General features: G+C 37.6%; 3 protein-coding genes across 3 annotated transcripts in view; 1 reads left to right on the top strand and 2 right to left on the bottom strand.

Moving 5' to 3' along the window:
- Window positions 1–13,446, bottom strand: part of camta2 (calmodulin binding transcription activator 2) — a 248,222-nt gene that overhangs the window by 81,228 nt on the left and 153,548 nt on the right. The window lies entirely within an intron of this gene.
- Window positions 209–4,160, top strand: gltpd2a (glycolipid transfer protein domain containing 2a). Its single transcript, XM_051661608.1, has 4 exons — window positions 209–344; window positions 442–512; window positions 1,975–2,153; window positions 2,701–4,160. The coding sequence occupies exons 1-4, from the start codon at window positions 266–268 to the stop codon at window positions 3,284–3,286; spliced, it is 915 nt and encodes a 304-aa protein (XP_051517568.1). The 5' UTR covers window positions 209–265; the 3' UTR covers window positions 3,287–4,160.
- Window positions 8,327–13,446, bottom strand: part of atp1b2a (ATPase Na+/K+ transporting subunit beta 2a) — a 23,238-nt gene continuing 18,118 nt past the window's right edge. Inside the window, exon 7 of the mRNA XM_051661610.1 lies at window positions 8,327–13,368. Within this exon, the coding sequence (XP_051517570.1) occupies window positions 13,207–13,368 (162 nt within the window). The 3' untranslated portion in view covers window positions 8,327–13,206. The remainder of the gene's footprint in view (window positions 13,369–13,446) is intronic.

Raw genomic sequence — 13,446 nt, 5'->3', positions numbered from 1 at the left:
TCACACTTAAACTGACTTACTCAATGTAGAAAGTACTTCATCTTTGCTGCTATATTTACTTCACCTCAAAAAAGATTGTTTTCAGTGTATAAAAGGCATGAATATCTCACAGCACTGATCCTTACACAAGTCTGATTCACTGATACACGTTTAACAGTTCAAAGGTCACACTGACTCTTATCAATATCTATATTAGACGAGAGAGAGACAGAAGAAGTAGAGAAACAGAAGGCCTGTGGCGAGAGGAGACATTATTGAGACGAGAATGAGATCTCGCCTGCGTCAGTGTCTTATGACTGCAGTCATGTTGAGTCTGCTGCTGTTTCTCAGCTCACTGTGGCTGCGTGAGTAAACGCCACCTTTCACCCTTCACCCTGATACACACACACAACGCCTCGTGCTCGACTGTTTCTGTGTTTCTTATGTGTGTGTTTTTTGCAGCTCAAGGAACCATTCAGGGTTGTAATCAGTCGTGGAGGCCGTGTCTGAGTGTGTACACACCAACCAGAGAGGTAACAACACAACACATGAACTCAGTGATACTTTCTGAAGAATAGTGGTGTTTGTCCACCATGATGCTAATGTGTTCTGGGTGGTTGCTTACTCACCCAAGTCAATAGAGTTGAGCAACAGTAACCCTTGCCTTAAAAAAATACTCTAACTACAAATGCAGTGGCAATAAAAAGTATGTGAACCCTTTGGAATTAGCTGGGTTTTTTACATTAATTCTGTCTGGTGTGAACGGCTCTCTTGAGGTCACTCCACAGCATCTCTATTTGGGTTAAGATCTGGGCTCTGACTGGGACACTCCAAAAGATTAATTTTCTTTTTTTTAAGTCATTCTGTAGTGGATTTACTTCGATGTTTAGGGTCATTGTCCTGCTGCATCACCCAACTTCTACTGAGCTTCAGCTGGTGCACAGACACCCTGACAATATCCTGTAGGATATCTTGATAAAAGTGGGAATTCATTGTTCCCTCGATGATGGCAAGTGCTCCAGGCCCCGAAGCAGCAAAGCAGCTCCAAATCACCGTACTTCACCGTTGGGATGATGTTTTCATGTTGGTATGCGGTGCCCTTTTTATGCCATACGTAGTGCTGTGTGTTCTTCCCAAACAATTCGACCTTACTTTCATCAGTCCACAAAACATTTTCCCAGTAGTGTTGTGGAGTATCAAGGTGGCCTTTGGTGTGCAGCAATGTTTTTATTGGAAAGCAGCGGCTTACTTCATGTTGTCCTGCCATGGACACCATACCTGTTTAATGTTTTCTGTATAGTAGACTCATGAACAGAGATGTTAACCAGTTCCAATGATTCCTTCAAGTCTTTATCTGTCACTCTAGGGTTCTTTATTACCTCATTGAGCATTCTGCAGTGTGTCCTTTGAGTCATCTTGACTGGACGGCCACTTCTAGTGAGAGTACCTATAGTACTAAATCATCTCCATTTATAGACAGTTTGTCTAACTGTGGACAGATGAATATAGATAACTTTGTAACCCTTTCCAGATTTTTCCAAAGCAACAATTTTTGATCGTAGGTCTGAAATCTGAAATCTCTTCGTCAGCAGATGCTTCTCATTAATAGCAAACTCAAAATGTTTGAGTGCTTTTTATAAGTCAAAGTAGCTCTAACCCACACCTACAATCTCGTTTCATTAATCAGATGCCAGGTTTGCCAACTCCTGACTCTAATTAGCTTTTGTTGACATTAGCCTAGGGGTTCACATACTTTTTCCAACCTACATTGTGAATGTTTAAATGATGTATTCAATATGTACATAAACAATACAATAATGTGTGTGTTATTAGTTAAACAGATTGTGTTTGTTCATTATTTTAGCTTAGATGAAGATCAAACCAGATTTTAAGACAAATTTATACATTAATGCAGGTAAATCCAAAGGGTTCACATATTATTTCTTGTCACTGTATTTAACACAACCTACACAAATACTCTCTCTCCCTTTTCAGATAGTTCGGACAGCTGTTACAACTGATGCTGATGGGCATCAAGGAAAGGAAGTCATCAAGGAGTGCGCTGGACAGAAATTCCAAGTGTCCCGCCTCCTCCTTTATCTAAACTCCGCCCTCGGCTCCGCCTCCGATGTGCTACTGGAACCATACCTTCTCAGCTGGGAGGAACTAATCAAGTATGACACCCTCCGTTTCAAATATAACTAATATATTTTGTACCACATTGAGTTTTATACTAATGTAAAACTGATAACTGTAAATTATTTAGGTGGCAATCAACATTAAGGCAAATGCTTTCTACTTCTTCAACTCTGGAGTATTTTTGGGCTGCCGCCTGCAATTTTTCACACTCAAATTTAAAAGCTCACCATTTACACATACTGTGGACTAATTGCCAAAAATTTGTCTATTTTTTAAAGAATTTATTTCATATTTACTCTGGAAAATCCATTATAAAAATACAAGTTATTACATGTTTTAAACTATGATCATCTAAACAGAAAGTGAAGTAAACAAACCATTTCGGTATTTATTGTGTGAAAATGATCTAAAATTACGACTGTCCCACAATAGTGCAAAAAAAGTGTGAAAATATCATTTAATTGTGTGTATTTAGGATAAATAGTATGTTAGCTATGAAATTAGCCTTAGCAAGACAAAGGAGTCGGTCATTTTATGAAGTTGAAGAAACACTCATTTAAACACTGGCGTTGTGTTGTGCAGGTTTATGGAGTCTCTTGGTCCTCTGGTGGGTTTTTTCACTCATAAAGTTGAGGAGAAGATCATCCTCATCCGACAGCTGTCACAAGAAGAATCTGAGAAACATCTCAATAGAAGCGTCGCTCCTGAGTCCACCCACAATTATGAACACTTAGCCCCGCCCACTTCGCCACACGCGTATCACTCTGTAGGCTCCATGCTGGAGGCCGAACTGCAGAGGGGCGTGGTCTCCTTTGACACGCAGACGCCCTCCGGAAGTCGGACTTTGCTCCGCCTCCATCGCTCATTGCTCTGGTTACAGCTGTTGCTGGAGAAGCTGGGGGCGGAGCCTGAGGAGCGAAGCATGGGAGAACTGTGCCGTGACGCGTATCTGGAGGTTTTAGCGCCACATCACCCCTGGCTGGTGCAGCGCGCGGCGGAACTGGTGTTTCGAGCGATGCCCGACCGCAGCGTGTTCCTGCAGCTGGTGTGTGTACAGACGCAAGAGGAGGCGGAGCCTGTGATACACGTCATTGTCGCAGCCATCCGAGAAATTCATGACAGAACGCAGAAAGAGCTACAGCTCAGAAACATGCTGGACCTGCCTTAAAGGAACTGTTCACTTCTTTCATCACTTACACTTCTGTCAGCTCATGACTTACTTTCTTCTGTGGAACACAAAACACAAAAGGACTTAAATATTGATCTGTTTCTCTTCTGAAGACATGCATTAAACCACTGGAGTCTTATGGATTACTTATATGCTGCCTTTATGTGCTTTTTTGAGCTTCAAAGTTCTGGTCACCATTCACTTGCATTGTATGGACCTACAGAGCTGAGATATTCTTCTAAAAATCTTCATTTGTGTTCTGCAGAAGAAAGAAAGTCATACACATCTGGGATGGCATGAGGGTGAGTAAATGATGAGAGAATTTTCATTTTTGGGTGAACTGTCCCTTTAACACACAGACACTCCTACACATTTCATTCACGTGAATCTGAAAAAGAAAAAAAATGCTATTGAAGTTATTTTTAAATGATTAACCATCTTAACATTTCCGGCTTATTTCTGACTCTCAGTTGCTGAGGTCGCAGAAACATTTGACAAAAGGCTATAACTTAATATTTGGTCCACCCCACCAAATGTGACACTCCTGCATGCAGGGGTGTAGATTCCGGGGGGGATGGGGGGGAGACATGTTTATACATGTTTATACCATGATCAATGGAGACATGTAAATGCTTCATGCTGAAACCCTCCCAACATTCAAGCCAAATAATCCCTACACCCTTGCCTGTAAAAAATGAGGAAAATGGCTTTTGTAGAGGACAGTAATGCTATATGTGCACACCAGATGTCACTGTTTCACTGTGTTCAAGTCTGTGTTCTATTTTACATTATTTATGAGTTCTATACATATTTTGTAGCTCCATGGTTGTATATTATAAAGTTAAAACTCCCAAATAAATCATCCAGGAAGTGGCTGGTTGTTCTGTTGTCATGTGTGATCAGAAAATGTGCGAGCAGCAGAGTGAATTTACACACAAAAATGGTCTCTTGACATTATGAGCATGCATTATAAGGACGTTGCATTAATGTTTTGTTTACAACATTTGTTACAAACCTTTAAATAATGTTGGCCAAAGTTGTTGGAACGTTAGGTGGGGAGCTGATTAAATCTGTTAATACAGCTGCTGCAGCTTTTACTGAAGTCTGATTACATAAGATGATATGTCAGCACATACATCAATAATTCATTCATCATTCATGTTCTTTGATCTCTTCAGAACACAGCAGCTGTGAAAAGCATTGGTTGTTTTGTGTGTGTAGGTTTGCTTAGCTTAGTTTCGGGACAAAATTGTTCCAAGAAGTGAGCTACTCTGACAAAACCTCTCTTTGAGGACATTTAGGGATGTCGTTATTTGGAAAAAATTATCCATAAATATTATTATTTTTTAATTGTACATGAACAAAATGTTTTCTTTTAGGGGTAGGGTAATGATTTGAGTTCCCAGCAAACACAGAACATTCCCCTAATGTTAGCATTTGGTTCCTGTTTGGAAATTTTTGGGGAACCAATTCCTAACGTTCTAGGAACGTTCTCTTTACGTTCTTTTTTTTTTTTTTTTTTTTTGGCAAACATTCCCAGAACGTTCTGGGAACCAAAAATTGTTAGCTGAGTTACTCTGTAGTCGGCAGTCTTGGGTTAGTTACTCAAAAAGTAATCCATTACAAAAAATACTGATTGCACTAATCATTATTTCATGGAAAAAATAATAATTTTCTCCCCTTTTTCTCCCAATTTGGAATGCCCAATTCCCAATGCGCTCTAAGTCCTCGTGGTGGCGTAGTGACTCGCCTCAATCCAGGTGGCGGAGGACGAATCTCAGCTGCCTCCGCGTCTGAGACCGTCAATCCACGCATCTTATCACGTGGCTTATTGAGCGCGTCACTGCGATGACATAGCACGTGGAGGCTTCACGCCATCCACCGCGGCATCCACGCACAACTCACCACGCGCCCCACCGAGAGCAAACCACATTATAGCGACCACGAGGAGGTTACCCAATGTGACTCTACCCTCCCTAGCAACCGGGCCAATTTGGTTGCTTAGGAGACCTGGCTGGAGTCACTCAGTACACCCTGGGATTCGAATTAGCGAACTCCAGGGGTGATAGCCAGTGTCTTTACCACTGAGCTACCCAGGCCCCAAATAATCGTATTACTAATTACTTTACTGATAAGTTACTTTCTAAAACACTTTTCACAAAAACATTTTTGTATTTTCGCTCAACGAATTCAAAATAATGTCTATATTTCCTTCTTGTTCATTGTCGCTCTTAAAGGCTAAGTCACATTTAACTTTTATCCGTGTAAAGAAGGCGTGGGCAGGCGTTGAGCTATTGTGAAACAAGCAAAAAACGAATAACCAATCAGCCTAATTTTAATGCTGCATTTTATACTCTGTGATAGCGAAGTTAAAAAATAAACTTGCCGCTAAAATTATATCCTCGTTCACTGTGGATTTTCAGTGTAGCTATGTACGAAGCTCCACCCACACAGAGGTCACCACCAAACCAAGCAACTTGAAAACTCCACGCAAAGTCCATCGTGTGAAATTCATGATCGCACGGATTCCCATTGCCCGCTGAATTCCGCTGTGCATTGGTAAATGTGACCCCACCTTAAGCAATACACTCACAGAAATGCAAACTGACGCAAATGTGAACATAATTAATGTTTTATATGTATTTTACATAAATATTATTATCTAAGAAACATGTAACCCAAGTAATGTACTTGAAGTTATTAACTTTAATAACTGTATTTAACTGTAATCTGATTACGCAAATTTAAAATGTAATGCATTACTGCACTAATTTAACTGTAGTCTGATTACGCACATGCAAAACGTAATGCATCACTGCACTAATTTAACTGTAGTCTGATTACACACATGTAAAACGTAATGCATCACTGCACTAATTTAACTATAGTCTGATTACGCACATGTAAAACGTAATGCATCACTGCACTAATTTAACTGTAGTCTGATTACACACATGTAAAACGTAATGCATCACTGCACTAATTTAACTGTAGTCTGATTACGCACATGGAAAACGTAATGCATCGCTGCACTAATTTAACTGTAGTCTGATTACACACATGTAAAACGTAATGCATCACTGCACTAATTTAACTGTAGTCTGATTACGCACATGGAAAACGTAATGCATCACTGCACTAATTTAACTGTAGTCTGATTACGCACATGTAAAACGTAATGCATCACTGCACTAATTTAACTGTAGTCTGATTACACACATGTAAAACGTAATGCATCACTGCACTAATTTAACTGTAGTCTGATTACGCACATGGAAAACGTAATGCATCACTGCACTAATTTAACTGTAGTCTGATTACACACATGTAAAACGTAATGCATCACTGCACTAATTTAACTGTAGTCTGATTACACACATGTAAAACGTAATGCATCACTGCGCTAATTTAACTGTAGTCTGATTACGCACATGGAAAACGTAATGCATCCCTGCACTAATTTAACTGTAGTCTGATTACGCACATGTAAAACGTAATGCATCGCTGCGCTAATTTAACTGTAGTCTGATTACGCACATGTAAAACGTAATGCATCACTGCACTAATTTAACTGTAGTCTGATTACGCACATGGAAAACGTAATGCATCACTGCACTAATTTAACTGTAGTCTGATTACACACATGTAAAACGTAATGCATCACTGCACTAATTTAACTATAGTCTGATTACGCACATGTAAAACGTAATGCATCGCTGCACTAATTTAACTGTAGTCTGATTACGCACATGCAAAACGTAATGCATCGCTGCACTAATTTAACTGTAGTCTGATTACGCACATGCAAAACGTAATGCATCGCTGCACTAATTTAACTGTAGTCTGATTACGCACATGCAAAACGTAATGCATCGCTGCACTAATTTAACTGTAGTCTGATTACGCACATGCAAAACGTAATGCATCGCTGCACTAATTTAACTGTAGTCTGATTACGCACATGTAAAACGTAATGCATCGCTGCACTAATTTAACTGTAGTCTGATTACGCACATGCAAAACGTAATGCATCGCTGCACTAATTTAACTGTAGTCTGATTACGCACATGCAAAACGTAATGCATCGCTGCACTAATTTAACTGTAGTCTGATTACGCACATGCAAAACGTAATGCATCGCTGCACTAATTTAACTGTAGTCTGATTACGCACATGCAAAACGTAATGCATCGCTGCGCTAATTTAACTGTAGTCTGATTACGCACATGTAAAACGTAATGCATCGCTGCGCTAATTTAACTGTAGTCTGATTACGCACATGCAAAACGTAATGCATCGCTGCACTAATTTAACTGTAGTCTGATTACGCACATGTAAAACGTAATGCATCACTGCACTAATTTAACTGTAGTCTGATTACGCACATGTAAAACGTAATGCATCACTGCACTAATTTAACTGTAGTCTGATTACGCACATGTAAAACGTAATGCATCGCTGCACTAATTTAACTGTAGTCTGATTACGCACATGTAAAACGTAATGCATCGCTGCACTAATTTAACTGTAGTCTGATTACGCACATGCAAAACGTAATGCATCGCTGCGCTAATTTAACTGTAGTCTGATTACGCACATGCAAAACGTAATGCATCGCTGCGCTAATTTAACTGTAGTCTGATTACGCACATGTAAAACGTAATGCATCGCTGCACTAATTTAACTGTAGTCTGATTACGCACATGTAAAACGTAATGCATCGCTGCACTAATTTAACTGTAGTCTGATTACGCACATGTAAAACGTAATGCATCGCTGCGCTAATTTAACTGTAGTCTGATTACGCACATGTAAAACGTAATGCATCGCTGCGCTAATTTAACTGTAGTCTGATTACGCACATGTAAAACGTAATGCATCGCTGCACTAATTTAACTGTAATCTGATTACGCACATGTAAACTGTAATGCATCACTGCACTAATTTTGACTGAAAAGCAATCAGATTACACCCAAAACAGTATGATTAGCTCTATATTCTGTAGAAACGTTTCACAAACAGATTTCACAAGACAAAATGTTTGTTAAACACGAGATGTTTTTATTTCCTGTTTTCCACTTTTCATTTATAATGATAATTATTTGTCTTTTGAATATAAGTTTCACAATTTTCATGTCAGGCAATATATAACAGTATATTCAGGATATTTAATAAGATACATATAGTTTTTGAGCAGTGTTTGTACATTGAGTGAAGAAAGAAAAGACACTGTTTCACTATGAGAGACAGATGGGAGACCGGAGTGCGTTTGTGAACTATTAAATCATCCGGCAATGATGAGTGTGTGTCGAGTTATTGGTTTGGAGAGACACAGACAAAGAGATCAACGGTGCCATCAGTGTGCATGAGTAAAAAGCTCTATCGAAGTTTTCATAACGTAGCTGTGTTTGTCGTTGCCAATGTTTGTATGTACAGTACGTGTTTGTCACATTTCCTTTATGTGTCAATGATATTGTTAAAACAACCTTGAAGATTTTTTCTTAATTAGTATTTTTGTCTTGTTTTCCAGCAAAAATATCTATACTGTTAAAAAAAAAAAAAAACTTGTTATATATATATATATATATATATATATATATATATATATATATATATATGGTAAAAAAAAAAAAAGGGCAGCTGTGGATACAGTAACAGCATTTTTAGGCATTACAGGATGTCTAAAATACATTTTACGATTTGCAACCATACATATGATTAAACGAATTTATATTGATGTACAAACCTACTGGCAATACTAAGGTAATTCATACTTTTTACTTCTAAAAAACATTTTTACAGTAGAATTTAATGTAGTGGCTTGTTAAATATATGATTTTTCCCTGTATATGGTAAGGTTAACCAATTTTACTTTAGCATTTTTTCTATTCAAATTTTGTTGAAAAAAATATATATATATATACATACAAAATACAGCGTAAACATCCTTAAATCAAGATAAATTTGAGATGCAAAATTGCATAAGATATTAGAAATATTTTTCATATAATATTTCTCAAATTAAGTTTATTTTCTTGTTTTAAGCATAAATTAAACTTTTAACCCTTGTGCGACCTTCGGGACATTTTTGTCTTTTTCATTTTAGGTTTTTCGATCATTTTGGCTGTGTAAATGCTAACAGCATAAATGTTGCCAAAGGTGTGTATTTTTGGGGGGATTTTGATATTTCAACCTCAGTTCCTATAACACATCTATAACACACTGTGTACACAAAATAGTTACACTCAGGACCTTCAGGACAAAAATGTCCCCATTGAAACCCATTAAAGCTGCAATATTTGATCCCAGTGCCATTAAAGCATAAAATCATGAATTCTATGATATTATGCTTTCATTCCAGAGCTCTGGCTTCAACATTTACATTTTAATATTTTCCACCAGATGGCACCATTTTTCTCATGTTTAGCCTATGGAGCAAATACATGCTTTTCCCCTATTCTCTGTTTGCTGTATTATAGAGCACTGCAGGACAATTGAATAAATGATGCAGATAAAATTGTGTGTGTGTGTGTTGGTATGGATGTCAGAGTGTGTTTTGTATGTGTGTACTGAGAAATGTGTGTGTGTGTGTGTGTGTGTGTGTGTGTGTGTGTGTGTGTGTGTGTAAAAAACAACAGTGGCATTATATAAACAAACTGGCATTTAAAGGGCTAAAATCCTGAAAATGAATGAATAATTGGTAGTTATGATCAGAACTGATGTTGGTTAATATATAATATTATTATGGCAGTTTTTTGACGCAGACATTTTTATCCTCTAAGGACCTCTGAGTAACTTTTTTAAATTTTCGCACAAGGGTTAAGCATACATTTAATTAAATGTAGTCAGGTTTATGCTTATAACAAGAAATAACTTAATTCAAGAGTCTTATGATCTTGCACAATTTTGTTTCTCAGGTAAATTTATCTTGTTTTAAGAATTTTTAGACATGTTTACTGGAAAACAAGACAAAAACATGGACTAATTAAATGAATTTATGCAGTGCAATAATACTGCAACACAAATATGGCATCGTGATGTTACTGTTTTCTGTACAGCGCACACTTATGACGTCACTCCATCACATATATTACATCACACATTCTTTTTCCATGGTGATGTGCAAGTTTTTGTTTAGATCCAGGGCAGTTTTGCCCAGAACCTCATATAAAAATGAGTGTTTTGTAAAGCATATGAAAAGTGGTTATGTGCTGTATACAAACACTCGGTGCAGCGACGTGCTTATATGCACCGCTGCCGCATCTAAGTTAAAGTACACAAGTTGAAAAGAATGTGCAATAATTAGATTTACCGTCTCTTAAAAACATATAAAATCTATTTCATGGCGGTCAGGCAGCACACGTAGAGTAGATCTCAGTAAACGTACGGCAGGCAGCGTTAGTTTAGTATGCGGCTAATCTAGTTATTAGTCACTGCACTGTGTAAACATTAAACTGATCCCAAACATCGGGGCCGTTAGTTCTGTACTGATGTGCGAAGGATGGACTCATGATGATATTTTGAATATATGGCAGCGATTGGCTCTTTTCCACACACTTTTCAAACACACACCCTCTGACGTTTCGAACGCACAACACTGTGGCAGTAACCGAACAGAAACACGGATTCACTACTCGGGGCAAAATTAAGGATTGTGAGAAACACAAAAGAATATGAAACACAGTCAGGCCACCCGTGCGTCGAAGACAGCAGGCTAGTGGTTCTCTAATAAGCACTACGCAAAAAAATGTCTCTACACAGCTCTATGCTAACCTGCTTGCAAATCACGAGTTTTGACGGGCAGGTTACGTTCAATCCTCTTTAACATCCACATGTCAAAACACATGATAAAAACCTAAAATTCTACCAAAGCTAAGAAGAAACAAAGATATATGCAGGTAATGTTCGCATCATACTTGCGCTGTGCTAATGGGCGCTAACGTAAGGCTAACCCATAATGTGCTCGACAACAAATGAGTAAAAAAAAACACAGGTGCTTGTTTTGGGAAGAAAAACACGTTTGTTCATTAATCTACATTAGTACATATTGGATTGGCAAATTTTCTTAATTTACATTTTTTCCCCCTGAAATCCCCTCTTAACTACTCTCGTCGCTAGCTACCCCAGATTCGTTATTATTTACAAGTATTAACGGTACACTCATGGACCAAAAGGTATTGCTGTGTACACATTTAGATGGGCCGAACCATTTTGAATGGAGCAAATAATTTATCAGTCATTTAACAATTCTGCAAATTATTCACAAACTAATATGGCGCAGCTTGAAGCTGATTGGCTAATTTGTAAGTCGTCGAGTGCAATCTGAGCATGTGCAGAATGTCAGCCAATCATTTCAGTTTAACGTTGTGTATGTGTGCGTTAGTGAACATTAGTGTTACAAAAGTGTTTTCACAAACTACATTATATAAAAAAACAAATCAGATAATAAATAAAACATAAATGAATAAAATAATAAATGTATTTGAATAAATAAATAAATGCACGCATAAATAAATTAGATAAGATATCATAATTTGCGATACGTTACGTTAATCATAAGTTGATTATGGGGCGAACAACTGTTGATATGATTATTATGGCTCTATTTATTGATCATGTAATCTGTGATTAGCGCTTTTGTTACACATTTAATATTATTACTCATAGAATTAAGTCAGGCTTATGAATTGTATGAGACAGCTTTAAGTTGTATTATATATTATTTACTTACAATGTTATTACAAAAAAAATGTATGCCCCAAACTATCTTAATACATTTTATGGGTGAATCTCATGAAAAATTACCCGGGATATTTTTAACTCAAAAATCAAAAGAATAAAATAAGAAATTTGAATTCTGAATTAAAAGTGTTGTAAGCGATTTTTTTCATGGAAAGGTATGCAAAAAATGTGTCCGCAGGCCACGGTCTCTGCCACTTTCTGCTTGTCAATCATTTAGCATGTTCTCATAGTATTGTAGTTGCAGCGAATTATTGAGGCTTAATGCCATTTTTATGCCATGTTGTTCATAACAGTTGTCAGTTGAGGGCGCTATTTTGCCGCTGTTGTTTTTAACAACCGTTTATGCTCGTGTCGGCCTCAATAAAGCTCATTTGGTATCTTTGGAGGGCGGGGTTTTGGAAAGAGGGGGCGTGGCTAATCCAGCGGCTCAGTCATGTGGAAGTAGAACAGCTGAAATCGCTTACAGCACCTTTAATGAAATTAAACCTATTTTTTGTTTGAACTGTGACATTATTTTCATGACAGCTAAACATACTGTATTTTCCCCAAAATGTTTTCCTCAATGGTAATTCTCATTATTGTAATACAATGATTTTTGTATTTAAATTAGCACGAATTAAATTCAGTACAGCAAAGAACTACAGTGACTTATAAATACTTAATTTAATTAATTACTATTTTTATTTTATTTTATTTTATTTTTTTGTTTTTTATAATTTCACAATGCAAAAAATCTCACTGGTCCAAAAAATAGGCTTAATTTTCTTCATGCAAATACACATACTGTATATATTTAATTTTTGGCAAAAATATGACCCGGACATGTTCTTGATATGTTGCGTGAGATTCACTCATATGCACCTTTTGATTTGAATTATTCTGGTCCATCTAAATTCACCGTATTGTTTGTGGACTGTCAGTATTAGAACGACTCAATGATATTTTCCTCCAGTTCTCTTGAATTCACTTTGGAATGATATCAGCTGGGTATGACGACAGTTACTCAAAGCACACAGAGATACAAAGACACACACACTCTTACACACACACAGAATCCATGATGTAGACAGTAATTTGGCGACACTTTGAGATGAATGACACCTCCTAAACTTCACTTTTAAACAGGACGTGTCTGAATGTTTGTGTGTGTGTGTGTGTGTGTGTCAGATGTGGTCGCTTTAATTTTTGTTGATGCGGATCTTGAAGGAGACACGGCCGGCGAACTTGTCCCTTTCGCTGAATTGAGTGGTGTTGGAGTTGATCTTACACTCCACGTTCACGTCTGTGTTCAGGGTGATGTTCAGGAACTTCACGGCCACCAGAGGCTGCGAGTAATTCACCTACGCACACACAAACACATGTATACAATCAATCAAATTCCCAGTGTATGAAGGGTTATGTGTGATGTTTAAATGTGT

The sequence above is a fragment of the Myxocyprinus asiaticus genome, chromosome 29, assembly GCF_019703515.2.
Source record: "Myxocyprinus asiaticus isolate MX2 ecotype Aquarium Trade chromosome 29, UBuf_Myxa_2, whole genome shotgun sequence".
In the NCBI taxonomy this organism is placed as follows: domain Eukaryota; kingdom Metazoa; phylum Chordata; class Actinopteri; order Cypriniformes; family Catostomidae; genus Myxocyprinus; species Myxocyprinus asiaticus.
This window is presented reverse-complemented; position numbering and strand designations above follow the sequence as displayed.

Bases quoted from the DNA above. Each gene is read 5' to 3' on its own strand.
- gltpd2a (XM_051661608.1), top strand. From the start codon at position 266: ATGAGATCTCGCCTGCGTCAGTGTCTTATGACTGCAGTCATGTTGAGT. The intron at 513-1,974 runs GTAACAACACAA...CTCCCTTTTCAG, and splicing joins TGTACACACCAACCAGAGAG to ATAGTTCGGACAGCTGTTAC. The intron at 2,154-2,700 runs GTATGACACCCT...TGTGTTGTGCAG, and splicing joins AGCTGGGAGGAACTAATCAA to GTTTATGGAGTCTCTTGGTC.